Here is a 22,617-nt window from a genome sequence, read left to right as displayed (position 1 = left end):
GGTAATTAATGCTTAATTAATTTAATGTCTAGTGGTGGTATTCAGCTGGTTTGGACTGGTTCGTGCGAACCAGCAGTGGCAGCCATCCGCCATGGCACTATGTTATCCTACGTAGCCATGTTTTCTAAGCTGTGCGCATGCGTTCATGCTGCACACACGAGCAAAGCGCATGCGCAGAAGGCCCATATGCTCGCTCTTATTTTTGATGTGCAGCGAATCAGTGGTAAAATTATGTGAAACCCACCTCTGTTTAAGTTGTTTGTATAATTTGTATCCTTTGCATAATTAATACAAATATATAATCAAAGAGATGATGTAAACTGGCACAAATTATGTAAATTGCTTCAATTAAATACTTTTGAATTTGCTGGACACTTTCCCCCTCCAATTGGCCTGTTAATTTACTAAATCATATCAGCAGTAAGTACAGACGACAAGACACCATGGTTTTCTGCTCGTAGTTCCATGGTTTTCTTTCCAAAGTTTTCGAGGTTGGTAGTAGTAATGACATTTAAGTCAGCGCCCCCCTTGGCGGTCTGGTGAGTGGGGGGTGTCATGTGAGTGGCAAGTGGAGTTTCATGTGTAAGAGGAAGGTGTTTTCACTTGCACGTGAAACTGTACTTGCACGAATAGAGGGCACTTGAGTGGAGGATCCTTGTGCTGACACAGAGGGTTCAAATGTTCTTTGCTCACGTGAGTGGAGCTTCACATGTAAGTATAAGGGCCCACCGTTCATGCAAGTGGAGCTTGGCATGTGTTTGCTTGTCCATCGCTCAGGCAACCCAGTTTCAAACAGGCTGCAGCCCAGCAGGCCTGGGACTTGGGAAGCCCTGATTTAAGTAATGTAACTTAAATGACTTGTTGAGCTTTTTTGGTAAAAGCTCAGCTTCACCATGTATATTAATTAATACATGGCTGTTATTGATGTAGAGTTTATATCGTACAGAATATAAAACTGGATGTTGGTCATTGAGACAATAAATGCAATGGGTTTATTGCTTCCACTATGGTTGTATCAGGTATCCCATGGATGCTGCTTTATTGATTTTTTTACTAAAGAAGGGTATACTAGATTGCGCAGGAATCAAGAGTGGTGCTACATATCTAATTTCAGTATAAGAAGCTGAATTTAGACGAAGATTGAATACCTTGAATTGAATAAGATTGCAAATAGTTTTAAATTATTTTATTTACTGCAGTTTTGTATTTCAGTAATCAAAGTGCTCTGAGCAACTCAAAGTAAAACTTGTAGTGCTGCCTACCTTATGTGTGACGAAGTGGACTTCAGTTCCCATAATTCTCAACAATGAACTTTTTGGATGTGCAGTTCTGTGAGTTAAAGTCTATAGCTGGGGGTTGCCGAAACTGGGAAACTATTTTATGCCCCCATATTATAAGATGAAAATTGTGTCTCTTTGATAGGAAATGTTATACATTCCTATTTAAACATGCTAAATTTCTTGTTAATATTGAATGAGAAAAATTTAAATGAAAATCAAGGTACTGGCTAGTTTGTGAATTCAAAAGAGCATCTCAGAATAAATCAGTGGCAAGCAATTTCCATATCATGCTAAGAAAACTGCAGGAATGTCTCCATATAAGTTAGCAAGAGTGAAGATGAATATGCTTTATATAGGTCTTTGTTTTGGTTTATTTTAGATTCAATTATCCTATTTTATGTTTGAAGAATGTAAAGGCTACTGGTTTCCCGAAGAGCAGTGAGTTCTGGAAAGTTTCAAACATCAGTGTTTCAGTAGGTTTGCGTTTTCATCCAGATTCACCAGTAATTATTTCAGCTTCACCCTGATCTGATTATGGGATAACTGAACAACATGTTTTCTTGCTGTAAACTTGCTTTTGCTATTTTAATTTTGTGTTTCTTTGTACAAAAATACAAAACAAACCCATATCTCATAAAATAAATATTTAGATGTTCCAGAACATAAATGTTCCACTGCAAAGTTTTTGAAAGAGAGCAAAGAGTCAAATATTGGTTGATGAGCATCTGTACAATCTGGATAATTATATTATTCAGCCCATGTTCTCGGTATGCCAACCTGGATCTTGGATTCTGATTCATGTGTGAGTTAACCTGGGACATACCTCTCGCTGGGGAAGAATGCCAGTCGAAGCATCCTGGACTGGTAGACTGATGAGACCGTCCTCCATTGGACTGGACATCTCCTAAGTCTCCCTTGAATTCTCTGGTTCTATTGCTGAATGGCTTTTGTAAACAAATGTCTGGAATGTGGATACTTTGCTTTCAGCAGTGAAGTTTGTTTGGTTTTAGGCTCATCTGAGCAGGAGGGGGTGGTGGGGATATAGTTCTCAGAACAGAATCTGATGCAGCATGGAAAAAAGCAGTGTTGCATCAAAGGAAGAATTTAATAGGAGTTTGTTTAATTCTGCATTAACCTCATCGTCATGGAGGCCTAGGCTGCTCCTCTACTAAGCTGTTTCTTTTTTAAAAAAGACAGTGAGCCAAAGGCAGCTTAGCAATGCATGCTGGTGATATTTGCTTGGACAGTTCCTGATTGCTTGTACCTTCTTCAGGCAGAGGATCCATTCCCTTTGTTTCTTGGCCTGTTAATTCTGTCTCTATGCCTGACTTCACCCATCTGTTCTAGTCCCCCCTTTCATTTGCCATTCAGTAACAAAAAATGACAGGGGGAGGGGGAGGGGATGGAGAAGGAGAAATGTCATGGCTCTGTTGTGGAACACTAGTAAATCTTTGTGTGTGTGTGTATGTGTGTGTGTGCTAACTTGCCTGTGCATCTGCATTTCTGCAGTGGTGAGGCGCACCATTTATCTTTTCTATAACATAGCCAACTTCAACATGCACACGGACCGGTTGACTACACATATATTTGAAACAAACAGGTTCTGGAGCAAGCAGCCCACGCACACTTGAATGAGATGGGATAAATGCTGGATAGAACTTTTTTTTTTTAAATCATTTTCAGATCTCAGATCATTAATCAAAAGCTCAGTAACGTTTGCATCTTTTAAACAGGAACAGTTTCTAATGTATCTCAGGCTACTGCATGGTGACATATAGTCCTGAAAGCCCTTTACCTGCCTTATATAACACAGTATATATTTTGAAACATTTACCTGCTTTAAATGACACAATACAGATTTTGGTTGAGAAAGCAGATTGAGGTCTGTGAATACTATACCCCAAAGATGCTGCTTTACATGTCTGAATGGAGAACCACAGGTCTTGGATAGAACAGAAGGGTGAAGCTTGTGGTGAGGCAATGCAATAGAAGGGCGAGAAGGATGCTTGAAAGGACTTTGTTCAACTACATTGTGTTCTGCGTAAGATTTGGACTTACACTTTATGGACTTCATTAGTGCACTTGGTAGAAATTTTGTAATGGGCCAGAAAGGTTTGCAAAAAAAAAATCATGCCTATCCTGTATTTGATACTTTTGTCAGAAATAAAATGACCATATATTATTGTGCTAAAGTTGTACTATTTTAAATGAAGAATACACTTGAGCTCAACTTCTAGTAACTATACTATGAACATGGCTGATTTCAAAAAGTGTAGCATGGTTGGACCTAGTTTGCATTTGAATTGGAGGCTATTCAGTAGACTAGATTGAGAAGGTCTTAAAAAGCATTATAGAAGAAGGCAGTGGCAACCCATTTCCAAATGGTGGCATATGGAATGTCTCCCCAAGTCGTCAGCTCGGTAAGGGGGAAAGATTTTATTTGTAACTGCAATACATTTAATTTATTGTCCAAGCTGAAAACGTTGACTCTGATGTCTGTCTTATACAAACTAAAAATCTTTACTATTATTTGTTTAACCATGCCCCAAATATTTTCCAAAATCCAAATGCAATCAGCAGTAGTGTCTGAAAACATCTAACTTAAATAGTATTTGTCCCAACTTGTGTTACAATCAGTTCAGTATTTGAATATTAATCCTTTGTATGTAGAAAGTCATCATTTTATGTCTGTAAAGGATCATCTTTGATAAAAACTACTTTTAAAAAGTTTGTCTTAAATTGGAATACTTTTTCCATTCATTTGACTTACAACTAAATGCCATGAATGGGTTAACTCATGAGAAAAAAATATGAGAGCATCACATTTCTGTTTTAAGTGCTTATGTAACCAGTGTGGGCATGGATTTTATATTTTATTGTCATGTAAATGGATCATCCGGCTTCCAGGATCAATCCAGCCTAACCAGCTAATCTGGGATGCTGGTTCATACTTCTTGAATTAAAGTGATATATGCAGGAGCATTATTACATTTTTAGATGGTGGAGAAGGAAGTTAAGACATGCCCAATATAGAAAAGGGCTGAGGCAAGTAGAAGACAGTGGGAACATGGGCATACTTAGGCATCACTGCTAAATTTGCGGGATGATAGATGAGTTGTATGTACAAATTTCTACATGAATGATTTACCCAAAAATTATAGGGTGGATAATCTGGTTGTAAAAGCACTACCATACCTAGTTATAAAGTAACATATTAGTATTTGCTTTCTTACTTTACAAATACATCAAAAACTATTGAAGGCAATGTCTAAAATTTAAAACCATTGATTTAATGCTTTGTTATATAGCTTAAATGCCTATCTTTTAAACCCCTTTATCTGGGAAAATTCATAACAAATGATGGGAAGGACACCTGTAAGAGACAGCAGATAATATGAGGTTAGATGTTAATTTAAAGATGGCACCCTCCTTCAAAGATGTGAAGCCTCCAACCACAACTTCATCTCTCACACTATTATTAATTGGTGCCTTCAGGTTTCGTATACTTTTATCACTGGTGGGATTCCAAGGCCATTCACAAAAATAACGATTGCTGTTCTAAATGGGTGCCATTTTCCCCTGAGCCTACAGATAGTGAGGTTGAAACAGTGAGTCGGATATCATTTGTGGTGTGTTTGCAGCTTCCCTGCCCCTGGCCAATCTCATTGGGGCTGTAGCTCTAAAGCTGAGTGACACCATGACTTAAATGTCAGCACTAACTTTGGTTTGCTGATGATTTTAGCAGATGCAGTCAGAGCCCAGCTGATGGGAATAAGACTGTGGAGTGAAGCAGAAGCTCCCAAAGGAAAAGAGTAGACATAGAGAGAAATAGGGGACAGTATAACACCTATCTTCCACACAAGTAATGTTGAGCCTGGCAGATAATGGCTGACTCTCTAGAAACGGAAATAAAAGTTGTGTAAGTGCATGTTCTAGTCTTATTCTTTTTTTTAAAAAGGATTAAGATGGAAGATCACGGTAATTAATATACACCTAGCCTTCAGGGCAGTGATTAAAATGGAATATAATGGCACCCCAGAACAGAGTTCAGTCTTGGGTCAGTGATATGTTGTTTCATGCAAGGGTGTTCCCTCTCCTCCCCTTTTCCTCTGTGATTGCATCACTACATTTGTTCAGAGATTTGTTTCTGCTCATATATATTTTTTTAATAATGTCGCAGCTGAAGTTGTGATACCTTGATCTTTATTCCATGGCAGAATAAATATTACTTTAGGAACAGTTGCAAAAGGCTCTTTTTTGTTGTCACATTTATCTTTTTATAATTTAAGCTTTGTAAGAACATCTGACTTTGTCTGCCAATCTGCAGAAAAATACAAAAATCTCAACTCATTTGTCATTTGCCAGTTATTTATTTCTGAATGCTGGAGTTTAATCCTGTCTTCCTTTTAGGGGCAATATGTATATAGTTTTTATATATATTCAGGCACTGAATTGATACCCCTTAGATTTATTGGACTACACTCCCATAATTCTGAGTTTGTGCAATAGTGGGATCTCTAATTCTGTCCATCTGGCAGGCAGCAAATTGAAGGATGTGTCTTACAGAGAATTGATCAAAGCTGTATAGTTGTAATGATACAAACATGGAAGTTAGCAGGGCACATAGTTGTCTGCAACATCACATTAAATGTTAGAATATGGCTGGCAGCACACCCCTCCTTAAAGTTGTAAGACTGACTATGCCTTCAATCCTTGATCACAGGCTAAATACTTCAATGTAACTAGTGGGAAGTGTAGTCCAACAATACAGGACATTCATGTGTTTCTTGGCCCAACTGAATGGTATTTTTGGGGTGGAGGGAAGTATCCTGTGATTTCAGCGTCATCCTCTGAATAGCAGCACATTCTAAATATATTTTCAGAATCCTGTTGTGTATTTAGCTATGTGTTTAGCTGCACAATTGGATTGATATTGTGATTCTGAATTAAACTTCTGCAACTCACTGAAGCCAGATAGACAATGGCTAGAATGATATGATGGTGAAATCATGACTACATTGTTATTGGAAATGCTTTCTTTGTCATAGAAGTTAATTTATTCGGCACCCTTATGGGTGGTTTTTTTTTTGTTCTTTGAAAGTTTTATTCCAGTCTTTTTCTGTCTGCTCCCTACTTAGCTTTTCTACAACACTAAGGGTGGGACTTTGGAATACCTGATAATGTAGTAGAATTTCTAGAAGTGCCACTTGTTTTATTGTTACCATAATTAAATAAATAAAAAGTAAATTAAAAAGGTGCACAGAGAATATTAAAAACAAGTTTTTCACAACAGTCATTTCTAGACAACACTGAATTATAATTGTAGTAATACACATCTTGAAATAAAAAAAAGCACGAACCCGAAAACCCAGATTCATTCAACCGATTGAATGAAAAGGAGCTGGGTTTTTTTCCCCTGTTCTTGAGAAATAAGCTATGTTTGGAAATCTTTTGGTGGTGCTTCTCTTCTCATTCCAGCAAGCATGCCTCCCTTCTAAACGGAGCGTACTAATCATATGTCAAACGGGTGCAGCAAGAACAGTCTGTATTGTTAATGCTACAGGCCCACTAATCACATTGCCTGGTTGCTGTGCAACAGGTAGGCTACCTCTTGACCAGTTTGGACAGAGGGCCAAAGGACTGGCTCTGTTTGCCTTAGAGATGTCACCCAGCAAAGACTTGGGACTGTGAGGTTGTGATAGCTTCATATTCCCTAGTGAGTTATTTGGTTTTGATGGTGGGGGGAATGAGGGTGTGTGAAAACTATAACTCTGCAATAGAGAAATAGCCCTCAATTAATGAAAAGGGCACTGAGGTTTCCTCTGCTTGTTCAGCATGGTGATAACATTCAGCTTGTTTATGTTGCATTATTGTCATATTGAAACTAAGAGTGGCACTGGGAAAATAAATTCTGCAGTTCTCACAGATTGTTCAGTCTGCTGACTGGGAGAAAAAGGATGCCTTCAATGTAGAATATTGAAAGGGTTCTTTGCTGGTTGCTAGAAATACCACAGAGGAAGGGCTGTGTTTTGATAGCTCAGGGGGCACCGTCTGCATTCTTTGATGCCTTTCTTAGGCAAGTTTCTAATTTTTGTGTGGCTGTGGTATTTGAGTGAGCTGCTGCCTGCAGTTCTACTAAACTAAGAATGTGGGGGTTTGTTTGTTTGTTTGCTGCACCAAAATCTGTTTCAGGATTTGTGGCTGTGTAGGACTAAGGAAGTAAAGTTCAAAAGTGTATTTATTTAAAGAGTTGGTGATGCTGTGGAAGTCTCAGACTGGTCTTTGGACGCTGTGAGAATCTGGATCAGACAAAAGCAGGCTCAGATTAAATCCTGCCAAGACAGAATTGCTAGAGGTCAGGAGAAATCTGTGTACTCTGATAACACTGGCCCAGCAGTTACACTGAATGGACCTGGGCTCCCCGTGAAGGAGGAGGTACTTTGTGACTTAAGGGAACTTCCTGGGCTTGCAACCATGCCTAAACAGCAGTAGAATTCATGGCTAGGTGGGCCCGTTGCCAAGCCCAACCAGGATGCCTGGCTTCAGAAACTACTTGAGAGACCGCCTCCTGCCAATTACCTCCCTTCGACCTATTAGATTGCACAGATTAGGCCTCCTCCGAGTTCCATCCGCCAGTCAGTGCCGACTGGCGACTACGCGGAGGAGAGCCTTCTCAGTAGCAGCTCCAACCCTTTGGAACGATCTCCCCGTGGAGATTCACACCCTCACCACCGTCCAGACCTTCCGCACAGCCCTTAAGATCTGGCTATCCCGTCAGGCCTGGGGATAAAGATTCTAATCCGCCCCACCCGAATGCTGAATGAAAGTTGTGTTTTATTGTTTTACTTTTTTTATTCACGTATTGTCTTATGTTTTGTCTTGCACTTCCCCTCCCATGAATTGTAAGCCGCCCTGAGTCCCCTTAGGGAAAAGGGCGGCCTATAAATATCAATAAAATCTACAAATCTACAAAAAAATCATGCTTTGATTACCACTTGATAAGACAATACAGCATGTTCTGTGTGGGGCTGCCCTTGGAAGCTACTGATGTGGAAGCTACAGCTGGCAGAAGAATTACTGACAGGACTGTCCCACCTATCAAATTACATCTATACTAAAGCCATTGCCCTGTTTTCCTTGTAAGCTTCTAGGCCCATGAGGGCGAACCAATGGCATGTGTGCCACAGGTGGCATGCAGACCCCTCTCTGTGGGCACGCAAGCCATCGCCACAGCTCAGCTCCACTGCGGTGCATGCCTGCTGCTGGCCAGCTGATTTTCGGGTCTTTGCCACCCATGCATGGGGGGGAAGGCCGCATGCGAGAGATGCGCATGCATTGCATTATGGTTGTGGGCATACACACATGATGTCACAAGTGCACGTGCGCTTTTGGCATGCAACGACAAAAAGGTTAGCCATCATTGTTCTAGGTACAATTTAAAGTGCTTGTAAAGTCCTAAGTATGAGAACGCGGTGGCTCAGTGACTAAGACGCTGAGCTTGTCGATCAGAAAGGTCGACACTTTGGAATCACTAGTGCTGCGTAACGGAGTAAGCTCCCGTTACTTGTCCCAGCTTCTGCCAACCTAGCAGTTCAAAAGCACGTAAAAATGCAAGTAGAAAAATAGGGGCCACCTTGGTGGGAAGGTAACAGCATTTCATGCCCCTTCAGTGTTTAGTCATGCCGGCCACATGACCACAGAGACGTCTTCGGACAGTGCTGGCTGTTCGGCTTTGAAATGGAGATGTGTACCGCCCCCTAGAGTCAGGAACAACTAGCACATATGTGCGAGGGAAACCTTTACCTCTAAAGTCCTAAATGGTCCTTGGGATTGGGATTCAGCAGGCAATACTTTGCCTGAATTGAATCTGCCCATTTAGGCTACAGAAGTTATTAAAAGACCTCCTTTGTAAGGTCCACAGGGTATAGGAGTGATGGAAATCTTTTCTGTAGTAACTCTTGCCTTGTGGAATAGGGACAGCCCCTAATTTGCTGCAATTTCGTAACCATGTTAAGTTTGTTTTACTCCAATGTGTTTTCAATCCCAGTGGTGCCTATTTTGGATTTGATTTTGGATTTCCTTTTTGTGATTAAGGCTTGGTTTGAAGATTAATTTGGATGTAGTTATTGTTACCGTTTTGTTATTTGAAATTTTTATGTGTTGCTCAGATTTCTGGGGATTGGTGCATATCATAAATTATTATAAATAAATATCTTGCTATCCAGATGAGGAAGGAAAAAGAAAACATGAATACTCAGCTACTAGTTGTGTAGTTGAAGTTCTTGGGAGTCCTGCCTTTATTAAGAATAGAATAGAAATAATTCAAAAGAGAGCATCAGCCTAAAATTATGATTTTGCAGTTGAGCCCATGCAATAGCCTGCTTCCTATTTCCTCTCCCTCGTAGCTTGATTAAATGATTTTATGTTAGATCATAAAATAGTTTTTTAAAATTACTTGTCATTTTGTAGTATGTTTGATAACCTCTTTTCCAAAGAACCATCAGTTGAAGCATATAAGTATGTTTTAAAGGCTGCTATATGAAAAAATAAGTTCTTGATTAAAGTGAAAAAAATGTTCCTCATTTTGATTGAAGCTGTATACAGAGTAAGTTCCTTTCCCATAACCTTTTCATTCTGCATTTCCATGCTGAAGAAGCTGCTTGGATAGGGTTAAGATAGAGTTACTCTTAACAAAAAAAAAAACATATAATAGTGTGGGAAAAACAAGGAGAATGTGGTCTCATGTCTTAGCACAGGTGTAAAAAATCTTTAGAAAGCTGAAGAAAAATACAAATATTTTTGATAACTGCTGTTAGTTTTTGCTTTATGAGGATATATTTAATTTAAGTCACATTAGTCATGGTAAATATGTACACTATATTGCCAAAAGTATTCGTTCACCCATCCAAATAATCAGAATCAGGTGTTCCAATCACTTCCATGGCCACAGATATATAAACTCAAGTACCTAGGCATGCAGACTGTTCTTACAAGCATTTGTGAAAGAATGGGTCGCTCTCAGGAGCTCAGTGAATTCCAGCGTGGAACTGTGACAGGATGCCACCTGTGCAACAAATCCAGTCGTGAAATTTCCTCGCTCCTAAATATTCCACAGTCAACTGTCAGCTGTAAGAACGTGGAAGTGTTTGGGAACGACAGCAACTCAGCCACGAAGTGGTAGGCCACGTGAACTCGTCCAACATCAGTGTGTGACCTCACAAATGCGCTTCTGGAAGAATGGTCAAAAATTCCCATAAACACACTCCTGAACCTTGTGGACATCCTTCCCAGAAGAGTTGAAGCTGTTATAGCTGCAAAGGGTGGACCGACATCATATTGAACCCCATGGATTAGGAATGGGAGGTCACTTACACTAAGTTCATATGCGAGTAAAGGCAGGTGAGCGAATACTTTTGGCAATATAGTGTAGATTTTAACCTGGCCAGATAGGCATAAATATGCTTCAGTTGGAGTGTCATGTCAAAAGTTCAGCATTTCAAAGAATATGAAAATATGAAAATTTATAACCTTTCCTCTTCATCCCGCTATTTGTGCAGTCTTTTGTGTTGCATTTGTTCTCCCAGAATGTATTCCAAAAATGAAAAATCTTTACTTTGGGCTACAACTATCTCTGCTGTAGAGCTATAGTGTCTGCCACTGAGACACGTTGCACAATGCTGATATTACGAAAGAGATTGTGGTGTAATTGCTTACAGCTTATGCACCCTGCTTCCTGTTTTCATTTTTTTTTATACATAAACTACATCGCTTGCACAAGGAAAAAGAGGTCACAAACACAACACCCCCCTCCCCTATCTTTGGGGAGAAAAAACATTTTATTTATAAAAGTAGGGTTACATACTACGTTAAAACAGTTTCTGGATTTGGTCGCAGCTAAATTTGGCTCCCTGTCAACCCTTCATTAAAACAGAAATATAATAGCAGCTTTTGTATAGTAATCTCTGTGTGGTTTAATTTTTTTCCCAGTGTTTATTTCTGAAAGGATTGAACTGTAAAGGTTTTTATATTGTCAAATGTAATTACCTAAAGCTGAAGACCGTGATACCCAAAAGGGGCAAGTGAGGTAGCTCACATGGGATTGTGTAGTTTTCGGAAATAAAAGCTAGCTGGTTGTTGTCTTGTTCACTGCATATACTGTGTTCTGTTGGAAGTGGAATTAGCAGTCGTCTGAGTATGTGAAGTGAACCAAATAAAAGCAACTCACCCCACCTCCCACCTCTTACGACATTCTTATTCATAACTTTTGCTGACATGGTTTTACTGTAGTGGCATGTACTTCAGTTGAAAAAAAAGTGCCATTTCTTAAAAACATGCTTACAGCTTTATCTGTAACATTACAGGACTATGTATTAACATCAGGAGACGGATACGGATAGTGATAATCAAATGCTTTCAGGAATAGTGCAATTGGTTTTTTTAAAAAATATGTTTCATTCTAAACTCTCTTAGGATTGAGTACTGTTGAGGTAGAGCTAATAAGGTCAAATCCCTAGTCATGAATGTAGGTTATATTTATTTATGAGCCTCATTATGCCCCATCTACTCAATCTACTTTACAGAGCTGGTAGTATGGTAAAATAGGGAAGAAGATTCCCCCAAAGCTCCTTGAGGGAAAAGATAAATTGGCAAACATTCCAAGGGCTTGATTTGTTTTATTTTTGCTTTTGCTTCATATGCAGGTGCCAATATTGCCACGGGAGAAGAAGTAGCCATTAAATTGGAATGTGTGAAAACCAAGCACCCACAGCTCCACATTGAAAGCAAATTTTACAAGATGATGCAAGGTGGAGGTAAGTTCGTAGGCTTCAGAGCCTGATGCTTATGTTTCAGTAGTTCATAAAGGCTTTGAAAAGGCCTAAAGACATTTGTGAATGAATGGTGTGTGAGCACATATCTCCCCCTTGCCAAGGTCCTCTTCTCATCTCTTTTCAGTGGGCATTCCTTCCATTAAGTGGTGCGGGGCAGAGGGTGACTATAATGTGATGGTGATGGAACTTCTGGGGCCCAGCCTAGAAGACCTTTTTAACTTCTGCTCCCGCAAGTTCAGTCTCAAGACTGTTCTGCTTCTGGCAGATCAAATGGTAAGTTCTTATTTGATTGTCTGTTCCTTGTGCTCTTCCTGATTCCCTTTCACAGCAATTGCTTGTCCTTTAATAGCCAAACCTGGGGCACTCAGATAAAGCTGAAAAACATTGGCAAGTCCCTATTATCTCTCTAGCTGTTGTAGAAGGAGCAGTGCTGCGCTGTAGACTAGCAGCTGGGACATCTTGCCAAAGTTGAAGACTAGTGTTAACTTTAAAGCATTCTCTGTGCTCTTTTCCCAGTTCCTTTGAAAAATTCTGTCTTTTGGCTCCCATCTTAAGACTAAATCAATTGGCATGTGTTCCACTTTCACCTGCTGTGGGCAGGTAGGGCTTCACTTTTGCGTTGAACTGTGGGAAGTATTGAGATCCCCATATTTCTTGTTTGAGGTGACAGTGGGTCTTCCAGTTCATGAGATCACAATGTCTACCTTGCTATAAAATTATTGGCACTCTCTTCCTCTCCTTTCTCTCACCTTTCCTCCATTCGTCTCAATCTTATTTCCAGATCAGCCGTATTGAGTACATTCATTCCAAGAATTTTATCCACCGAGATGTGAAACCGGACAATTTCCTTATGGGACTAGGCAAAAAAGGCAACCTAGTGTACATCATTGATTTTGGTCTGGCCAAGAAGTACCGAGACGCCCGTACCCACCAGCACATTCCCTATCGGGAAAACAAAAACCTCACCGGCACAGCCCGTTATGCCTCTATCAACACTCACCTTGGGATTGGTAAGTATTTTATGTTCCATCATTGTTGAAAATCCGACACAGTGGTGGGAGAGCAATTAAATCTAAATCTGTATCATTATATTGGTTATAATTTTGGTGGAGTGGGATATACTAATTACCAATTTAATGGAAGCATTGTTCCTTTAATCTTGAGGTATTTTGTTCTTATTGCATGTTATTTTGCCCTGTGACAGGGCAAAATGATTGCATTACCTTTCAGATTAAGTGCATGTAGAAATTGATTAAATATTCTGTAGAAATTATAAAGAAGAGTTAACTTGAGAAACTTAAGTCTTAGGTTTTCTTCAGGTTGAATCTCTTAAGACAGAATTTATATAGCAAGTTAAGCCAAAATTCATCTTGCTGGTTTGTAATACATTACAGGTAGTCCTAAACGTATGACCACAATTCAGCCCAAAATTTCTGTTACTAAGCAAGATAGTAATTTTTTGCCCCATTTTATGACCTTTCCTGCTGCAATTATTAAGTGAATCTCTGCAGTTGTTAAGTTAGTAACACAATTGTTAAGTGAATCTGGCTTCCCCATTGAATGTTATATATCCTACCTTTATTATTGTTGCAAATGAGGTAGCTAATTTATCTAACACACCTTCCTCCTCCTCTCCCCCCCACCCCCCAACAAACAACATCTCTGTGAGGTGGATTGGGCTGAGAGAATGTGACTGGCCCAAAGTCATCCAGCTGGATTCCAGGACTAATGTAGGACATGAACTCACAGTCGCCGGCAGTCACTTTTTTCAGTGGTTGTAAGTTGAGGACTACATGTATATGAACCCAGCCACCATGTATAAAGCTATACAAATACAAATACAAATTTTCTATTTGAAGCATTTCAGAAGTACTTTTTTAATGCATTTTAAAGAAGGCAACCATTTATTTAGTCATAACTGTATTGAATTGGCTGCTATTTGGGATTATGTTCCTCGAATTAAATTTGAGTGTGCAAGTTGTTCTTTGGCTTGTCCTTTGTCATAAAAGCGTTTTCACCAACACCAGCTATTCAGTGACGCATTACAATTTCTGGTTAAAATTTTAATTGAACATGCCAGCATGTTCAATTAATCAAAGGGATTTTTGCACTCCCATCCTACCAGTGTAGTCTTAATATTCAAAAACCAGCCAGCATAGTCTCTACTCTCCTAATGAAGATTAAAAAGCTAAAGAATGTAGAGAAGAGTATAAAGTGCAACAATGCTTTTACAAGGTAAAGATCAGGTGTTTGGGCTCTTTAATTTTAGGAGAGAAGAGAGACTTATAGAATGATTGATTATTTAGCTTATTTGATTCTGTTCCAGAGTTTTGAAGTTCAGGTCCCTTTGTGATCTGGTTTGTAAAAAGGGATCTAAACAATGAACCCAAACACCAATAATCATATATTATTCAAAAACATGAATGTGTATTTGGATATTTTAGGATTCATTGCTTGAATGGATATTTTTAAAGCATTGAAGAAATGTGTGGATGTTTTAATGGCAACTGAAAACCTCTAGGTTCAGATACAATATGCCTATAACAACTAAATATATTTTCTTTGCTTACTAGCTTACCATGAAACTTAGCTGTCCACTAGGAGATGAAGGGGACTGAATTGATTTATGCTATGATGCAGCAAGGCAGCCAGCTTCTGGATCTAGTGAAAATTGTAGGCAGTTTCCAAATCACCTCTCTCTGCCACATCACATCACTGCAGAATATGAAGCAGTGATACAGTATGTTATTAGAGTTCCTGTCCTGACTGGTGAATGTTTAGACGTCAAAGTTTAACCAACCTTGTGCGCTGTGTAATATTGGACTGTCGATTGAGAGTCTGTTTGGTCTAGTGGTTAAGGCACTAGGATTGAAACTGGGAGGCTGTGACTTCTAGCCCCTCCTGAGGCATGAAAGCCAGTTGGATGACTTTGGGCCAGTCACTCTCTCTCTCTCAGCCCAACGTACCTCAGAAGGTTTTTGTCGGGGGGAATGGGTGTTTTAGAAACGTGAAAAAAACTAATAATAACTACATAACTAAAAATAGAGGGCAGGAGCATTAGGTATGTTTACCACTTTTAAGTTATTTCTAAAAATAATAAACATGAGATAAAAATAAATAAAATTGCTGCTTGCATTGGCCACTGGCATGATCAAAGAAGGAGCCATTATGGCTTCAAAAGCATGCAAAACTGATCCCACATTCCACAAACAGACCTGATGTGTTGCTTTTGGGGAGTTTGGATACGGAAATAGTTTTTGCAGCTGCAGAAAAGCGTATAGTTGATGGAACGTCTCTACTTGACTGTGTTGAAACTGATAAAATAAATTTTGCTACTTGGAGAATGGGGAGGTGGGGGTGTTGTAAACATCATCCACGTCACACATAGATGAGGGGGTGGAGAGACGAGGAGTGTTTCACATGCTCTGCATTTTGATCATTGCCCAGAAAGACTGGGTTGCACCTCCCTCACAAGTTTCTGTTTTTAGCTGGCTAGAAGTATGAGAGATTAGGCTTTTATCTATCTATCTATCTATCTCACATAATTATATTTTTAATAATTGATTTAATCCAGGATACACTTTCATTTGCCTGGAAAGTTCTGAGCAGCAGGAATGATTAGATGTTAGATTTTTCTCTGCATTTATAATTTATCTAACTAAAGTGTATGCAATATTCATCTCACTCCCAACATTTGTGATAACATTTGGTCTGATTTTTCTTATTGCCTGATTTCACAAATAAAAGCCAGTTTGATCTAGTAGTTAAGGCACCAGGCTAGAAATCAGGAGACTGTGAGTTCTAGAGCCCTCTTAGGCATGAAAGCCAGCTGGGTGACTTTGGACAAGTCACTCTTAGACCAGTTCATAGGGTGGTTGTTGTGGGAATAATAAGAGGAGGAAGTATTGGATTTGTATGCTACTCTTAAGTTATTTATAAAAATAATAAAAATGGGATATAAATAAATAAATATGATAGCATAATAAAAAGAGGGAGGGAGAGAGAAAGATTAGAATTGGGGTGGGTGGGTTGATTGAGATTTGCAGTGCTCATTGTTGGGCTTGACTGGGATGTTCCAACTTCGAAAAAATCCTTTCCCAAGGATCTGTATAATTGTCATACAACTTCTGCTTCCCCAAAAAAATTATTAGACAAAAAAAAGTATGTGTTACTGAATGCAAGTGATATGCTCAGAATTTCAACTGGCCTCCTTGATTTAGCTGTTTTCCATGCAACCCAAGCTATATAATCTTCAAATGTGTTCACTGTTCTCCCTTAGGCAGCATGTAGTGGGAGGATGATTAGTAAGAGGGGCAATCCACTCTTTGCTATAAGGAACTGCTGGCTTGGTTCCCAGTGCTACACCATAATGTTGGGTATCTGTTATAGGGATGACATAAATCCATACCCCCGAAAGAAAATGTGGTTGACAAAACATAATGGATTCATATATTATATTAAACCCAAATTAAACTACATTTCAGTTTGGTTCTCATAAATATTTTCCAGGGAGCCCTTGGTTCCTTAGGATGAAGTTAGACCAACAGATTTTTAAAATCTTTCTTATGCCCTGTTTCCCTAGCTTAGTGTTCTGCAGATGGCTTGGGACAGGGATCTCCAACCTTGGCTACTTTAAGCCTGGAGGGCTTCAACTCCCAGAATTCCCCAGCCAGTTGAAGTCCGCCAGGCCTAAAGTTGCCAAAGTTAGAGACCCTTGGTTTGGGATGTCTTAAGTTCAGCAATCCTGGCTACATCATTCCACAGGAGAATTGTATTAAATTTACTTATAATCCATGGTGCAGGGCCTGGATATCCATTAGACAGCCTTTCCCAGTAGTTTCTGACTACACAACTGGAACAACTGGGAATATCTATCAAGGGTACCCATTCTTATGACCTTCCAGAAGCTGGTGAAAAGGTATCTCTTCCAGGGGATTTTTAGAGATGAGTTGCAATCAATAGCCCCTATATAATGTCAAATTTTAGTTAATATTCTCAGTATTAGATTTGTAAATTAGGTTATTGGTTTTATCAATTCATTTTGATACTGATTTTGGATTTGAAATTGTAAACTATAAGCCATCTATAGAACTGTGCAGGTTTCAAGTGATAGATATAGCACATTATTACATTTATGTCAACTTTTACAGCTATTTACTTATCCACAGCTCCGAGTGGCTAAGAGGTGTTTTAAAAAGTATAACACTTAAAACTGATTTCAACGACCATACTTGGCAGAAACATATATTTGCGTTTAAAGAGCCCGAGGTTAGGGACATTTGGGCCTAGAAAGATAAAAATTGTTTTTGACACATATTGGGGGTTTCAGTTGTAGAAGTTGAAATTAAAGTTGTCATCCATCTTTCTGAATCCTTCAGGAAACACCAGCCTTGGGTCTTGATGGAAAATTTTAGCCTAGAAAAATGAACACGAGAAATATCATAATTAACCTGTATAATTTCTCTGTGATTAAGGTGACATCGTGTGCTAAGTCATATTTGGTTTATTTGGTTTTGTATTAGCATTTTTGTAAACCTAGTCAAAGGGATGTAGTGGCTAAGACACTGAGCTTGTCGATCAGAAAGGTCAGCAGTTTGAATCCCTAGCGCCGCATAATGGAGTGAGCTCCCATTACTTGTCCCAGCTACTGCCAACCTAGCAGTTTGAAAGCATGTAAAAATCCAAGTAGAAAAAATTGGAACCATCTTTGATGGAAAGGTAACAGCGTTTCGTGCACCTTCGGCGTTTAGTTATGCCGGCCACATGACCACAAAGACATCTTCGGACAGCACTGGCTCTTCGGCTTTGAAGCAGAGATGAGCACCGCCCCCTAGAGTCGGAATCGACTAGCACATAAGTGCAAGGGGAACATTTACCTTTAAACCTAGTCACTGTGGTTTGTTCGTACCACAGTTATAACGAACTGTGACTTAGTAAGATTAAGTGTGCAAAATGTCTCAAACTTGAAACAGTTCAATTCAAGCCTTTATTTCAATTTTAGAGTTGGAATATTTCTGGTTGAAATATATTGTTATTCAGACCACTGATAAAAATGAAAAAAAAAAAAAAGTTTGAAGACTGAAATTCTAGACTTCTAAAATGCCACATTCAGCTCTTCTTAAATGTGGATAAACTTGTGCTTGGTTTTTTCCACTCCTTTTGGATTTCCTTTTGCTTTTATTCTGTTGTTTTAAAATAAGATTTAGGGAGAGGAGAAGGATGGACTTGAGTTTTATGTATTAGTCTCTGCTTTTCTGAATTGTGCACCAAACCCAACCACTTCATATGAATTCCAAGAACAAGTTTAAGGTCTGGAAAGAAGAGTTGGGGAGTGAGGATAATCAAATCTGTTGAGATAGAAGATTAGAGCACAAAGTTGGGATGGGAATTTTAGCCTGAGACTTTAGAATTGGGAGGAGCAACGTGAAAAGGCATCTCTTGAATCATACATTCCAGTCAATTTTCACATGCTCAGAAGATGACTTCCTGCATATCCTGCCCCTTTCAGAGCTCAAGATATCTGAAATGCACACTCCAAGGTGCCCAGAAGAAGGGCCTATAACAGGCCGTGTCTAAATAGCTGGAAGAGGATAAAAATACGCTAGTTATTTCTCCTTTCTTGCTTTTCAGTACGTTTGTTCACTTCCCCCAGTGTTGGATTGTTCAGTAGAGGACTAGATCTTTCTAGTCCTGCTGATCATTTTTCCCCCAGGACCCATAAGGGGGAAATAAATCACTATCCATGTGAACTTTTCATGCAGATTTCATAAAAGGAATTGAATGTGGGAGCTGGGGAGAGAAACATAAGATGCAGTTAAAGGCTCAGTTTTTGCAGCTGTGGATTCAGTCCCTCCGTTGTAGCCATGCAAATGTTTGCATAGTCCCCTTTATGTTTGTATGTTGTTGTTAATAATAGCTTACACACATGACGAAGACGCTCACAGTGACAAGAGCTGAGCTGTTCCTCCTGCCATTCTGCAGTGGAAAAAAACCAAAACCCAGCCATGTTGATGACCTGCCCACATAGTAGCTTTGTGTAAGAGCCATTCGGGTCAATACACAGATGTCCAGGGGAATGGTCAGAACAACAGACGCGGATCAGAATCCATTTGATGGCAGGAAAATCTTGAGCTTGTAGGAAGCTCAGTATGTGGCTTATTTCCCTGAATTAGTAAAAAGTGGACATGATAGCCAGGGAATTAAAACTAAAGTGTCACAGCAGATTCATATCTTCCAATGCAAATCACTTTGCTTGTAGCCTGATTTAAGCTAGGGAAAACAGAGGCAAAAGATGGGCGTCAAAGCTGTGGATAAAAGACTGCTCACTGCTGTTCCTTGGCAATAAATCATCCTCCAACCTTTTGATGGCAACTTACGTTGGAAGACAGCTATCTGCTTGTGTCAGATTTCATTGTCTCTTTCATCCAGACTAAGGCAAGAAAAAATATATCAAAGAGCTGGGTACCTTCATAGCATAAGAAGATGGCAGATATGAGGGAGAACACTAGAAGGATAAGGATGGCAGTCCTGTGTTTTGTTCCTATTAATGATGCAAAATGGCTTCCAGCATTGAGGGAAGCAGTGAAAAATGGGTTCTTCGTTGGCTTTGTATCCGCTTCCTTATGAAGCTGTGGCAAAGTCAGTGACAGAAGCCGTGTGAATACTCATAAATCTTTCAGGAAATCTAGCCGTTTTTATTTTTGTCTTTTGCCTTTTAAACAAGGAGTCTGCAATTTTGCTCTGCGCTCTAAGAAATTGTTTTCACAGAGCAGAATCAACAGATTGTTAAACACATTGATTAAACTGAAATAACCTTGTGACTGAATTGTGCTGCAATTAATGCATTAGTTTCTTTTAATGTACCGCAGGGACCTTGCTATTTGTAATAGTACAGTGCCAAATAGATAATGGCAGAGAATTTAAAATGCAGATCTGCCTGAGGTATATATACGTTAGAGTTCGGGAGAGACTTCAAAGTCCAAAGCGACAGCCAAGTGAAAAAAAAAAAAAGGTTAATCTTTTGCCCCACTAATGTGGGCTTAACTAATTTGAATTTTCATATGGATGTGAAAACTGTGATGCGTTAACCCTTTATATCTCCTGAATGTTAGTTTGTACAAAGATGTGTACATTAAAAATGTACATAAAATGCCTATACATGGAACATTTTAAACTAATCTACTTAATCTTTGGGAAAAAGGGCAAGCTTTTTCTGTAGTGGTTCCATCTCTATGGAACATCCTCCCTTCAGAGATCAAAATGGCATGAACTCTGTAGCCTTTGTAAGGCCCTAAAAACTTGGCTGTGTTTCTGAGCCTGGGGCACTGAATGTGCCAATAACCCAGTTTCCTGGCTTTATTGCGTCTGTATTTCCTGACCCAATATCCTGCTCTTCTATGTCCTGAATGGAATGTTTTGAATGTTACTTACTGGTTTTGCAGTTTTTATTGTTTTAAAATGCTTTTCGATGTTTAAGCGTAATATATTTTCTGAATTGTAAGCCGCCCAGAGTCATTGACTGAGATGGGCGACCATTGAAATTGAGTGAACGAACGAACAAATAAATAAAATGCATTCAGAAATGTATATATCAGCATGCAAAGGTGGGTGGAAAAACACACAGATGTGTCCCTTCTCTTAAAATGGATTGCCAGTATCCTACCTTTATATAGAGGTTGACAAGAGTTGCTTTTAAAAAAATCGTGTTTGCCCCAGCACACCTCATTCTGATAGATGCCACCTTTTTATTCTGTTTGTTAAATAGGGTTCAGGAAGATAATTCAGTTAAATGTGAAATAAAATATAAAACATGGCTCTGCCTCTGAGGCAATGTTTGGGCCCTCGTTTCTGTCTTTAAAAAGATAGTTTGATCAGAAGGTCAGCAGTTCAGTGGTTCAATATCAGTTCTGTTTAATATTAAGGCCAAGGTAAAGGGACCCCTGCACATGGGTGTTAGTCCTTTCCGGCTCCAGGGGGCGATGTGCTCTTCTCCGTTTCAAAGCCGAAGAGTCAGTGCTGTCTGAAGAAGTCTCCATGGTCATGTGGCCGGCATGACTAAACACCAAAGGTGCACGGAGCGCTGTAAGCTTCCCACCAAAGGTGGTTCCTATTTTTCTACTTGCATTTTTACATGTTTTCGAACTGCTAGTTTGGCAGAAGCTGGGACAAGTAACGGGAACTCATTCCATTACGCAGCGCTAGGGATTTGAACCACTGAACTGTCAACCTTCTGATCGACAAGCTCAGCGTCTTAGCCACTGAGTCACTGCATCCCTATTAAGGCAAAATAGGAGCTCAAAGTTAAACACAGAAAGATGCTGACATCCCACCTGTCTGAAGCTCCTTTGATGCAGCTATGTCTTTTCTTGGGATTGCAGCATAGTGTCAAGAAAAAGCATGTTTCCGGAATTACAAAGCGGCCCTTGCGTGTATTCTTTGCTCTTAGAAGCATTTTTAAGCAATACATAGCCCTCTTAGAAAGCCTGTGGCATTGCCTTGTAGCATCTGTTGTGGTACAGTCAGGATAGTTGCTTTGAGTAATACGTGTACAGGTAGTTCTTAACTTAAAACCACTCATTTAGTGACTGTTCAAAGTTACAACTGCATTGAAAAAAGTGACGTGATTGTTTTTCAGACTTAAAACCATTGCAGCATGCCCATAATCATATGATCTTCTGATCACATTTGATCTTGGGCACTAGGCAGCTGGCATGCATTTATGACAGTAATAGCACTGTCCTGGGTTATGTGATTGCCATTTGTAATCTTTCCGACAAGCAAAGTCAATTGGGAAAGCTGGATTCACTAAACCACTGCAGTGATTCACTTAACAACTGGCAAAAAAGGTTGTGAAATGGGACAAAAGACACTTAACAACTGCATTGCTTAGCAATGGAAATTTTGGGCTTAATTGTGGTAATGTTGAGGACTAACATTTCTATGGGGAACTACTTCTGGGGAGTTTCTGGGGTTATTTCTCCCTATTCCAATTTGTTCTTGCAGCAACTTTTAAAAGGTAAGCCAGCCTGAGAATGGCTGACCCAACATTACCCAGAGGGTATATCCTGAACTAGAATATCCTAGTACCTCATTCAACACTGATGCAAAGATACTATTACAGTATCCTTGACTGGCTAATTTAAAAGCTCACTTTTGGACTTTGGACTTTCAAAAACATACAATAGGAATAAAACTGGATAAAATGTATCCAGTTATAAAATATATTGAAGTCTCATTAAATAGATTTTTTAAAGTAGACTGGATAAAAAAAACCCGACATTTGTACAAATCTCCCTTTTTTTTTCAAATTGTAGGGAATATGATCATTAATTAAGCAATCTTATATATTTAAAGAATATTTCACCCAGTATTATTTTTTTCCCAGAAAATGGCATAATATATAGAGAAACCAAAATTATAAAATAGATTTTTTTTCTTTTTTGACAAAATAGACTTATTTTGCCCATGGCATGGGGCTAAAGTTTAGTCAAAATCCAGTACCAATCATC

General features: G+C 39.2%; 1 protein-coding gene across 5 annotated transcripts in view; it reads left to right on the top strand.

Annotated features, from left to right (window-relative positions):
- Window positions 1-22,617, top strand: part of CSNK1E (casein kinase 1 epsilon) — a 40,903-nt gene that overhangs the window by 5,688 nt on the left and 12,598 nt on the right. For all 5 annotated transcript variants that reach the window (XM_087723188.1, XM_087723187.1, XM_014054941.2 and 2 more), the window contains exons 3-5: window positions 11,981-12,091; window positions 12,234-12,382; window positions 12,891-13,119. In XM_087723188.1, the coding sequence (XP_087579314.1) occupies window positions 11,981-12,091; window positions 12,234-12,382; window positions 12,891-13,119 (489 nt within the window). The remainder of the gene's footprint in view (window positions 1-11,980; window positions 12,092-12,233; window positions 12,383-12,890; window positions 13,120-22,617) is intronic.

Source organism: Thamnophis sirtalis, unplaced genomic scaffold (assembly GCF_051295495.1).
Source record: "Thamnophis sirtalis isolate CommonGarterSnake01/CBP01778 unplaced genomic scaffold, rThaSir2_p1.2 scaffold_9, whole genome shotgun sequence".
Classification (NCBI taxonomy): Eukaryota; Metazoa; Chordata; class Lepidosauria; order Squamata; family Natricidae; genus Thamnophis; species Thamnophis sirtalis.
The sequence above is the reverse complement of the archived record's forward strand: the minus strand, read 5'-3'. Positions and strand labels throughout refer to the sequence as shown.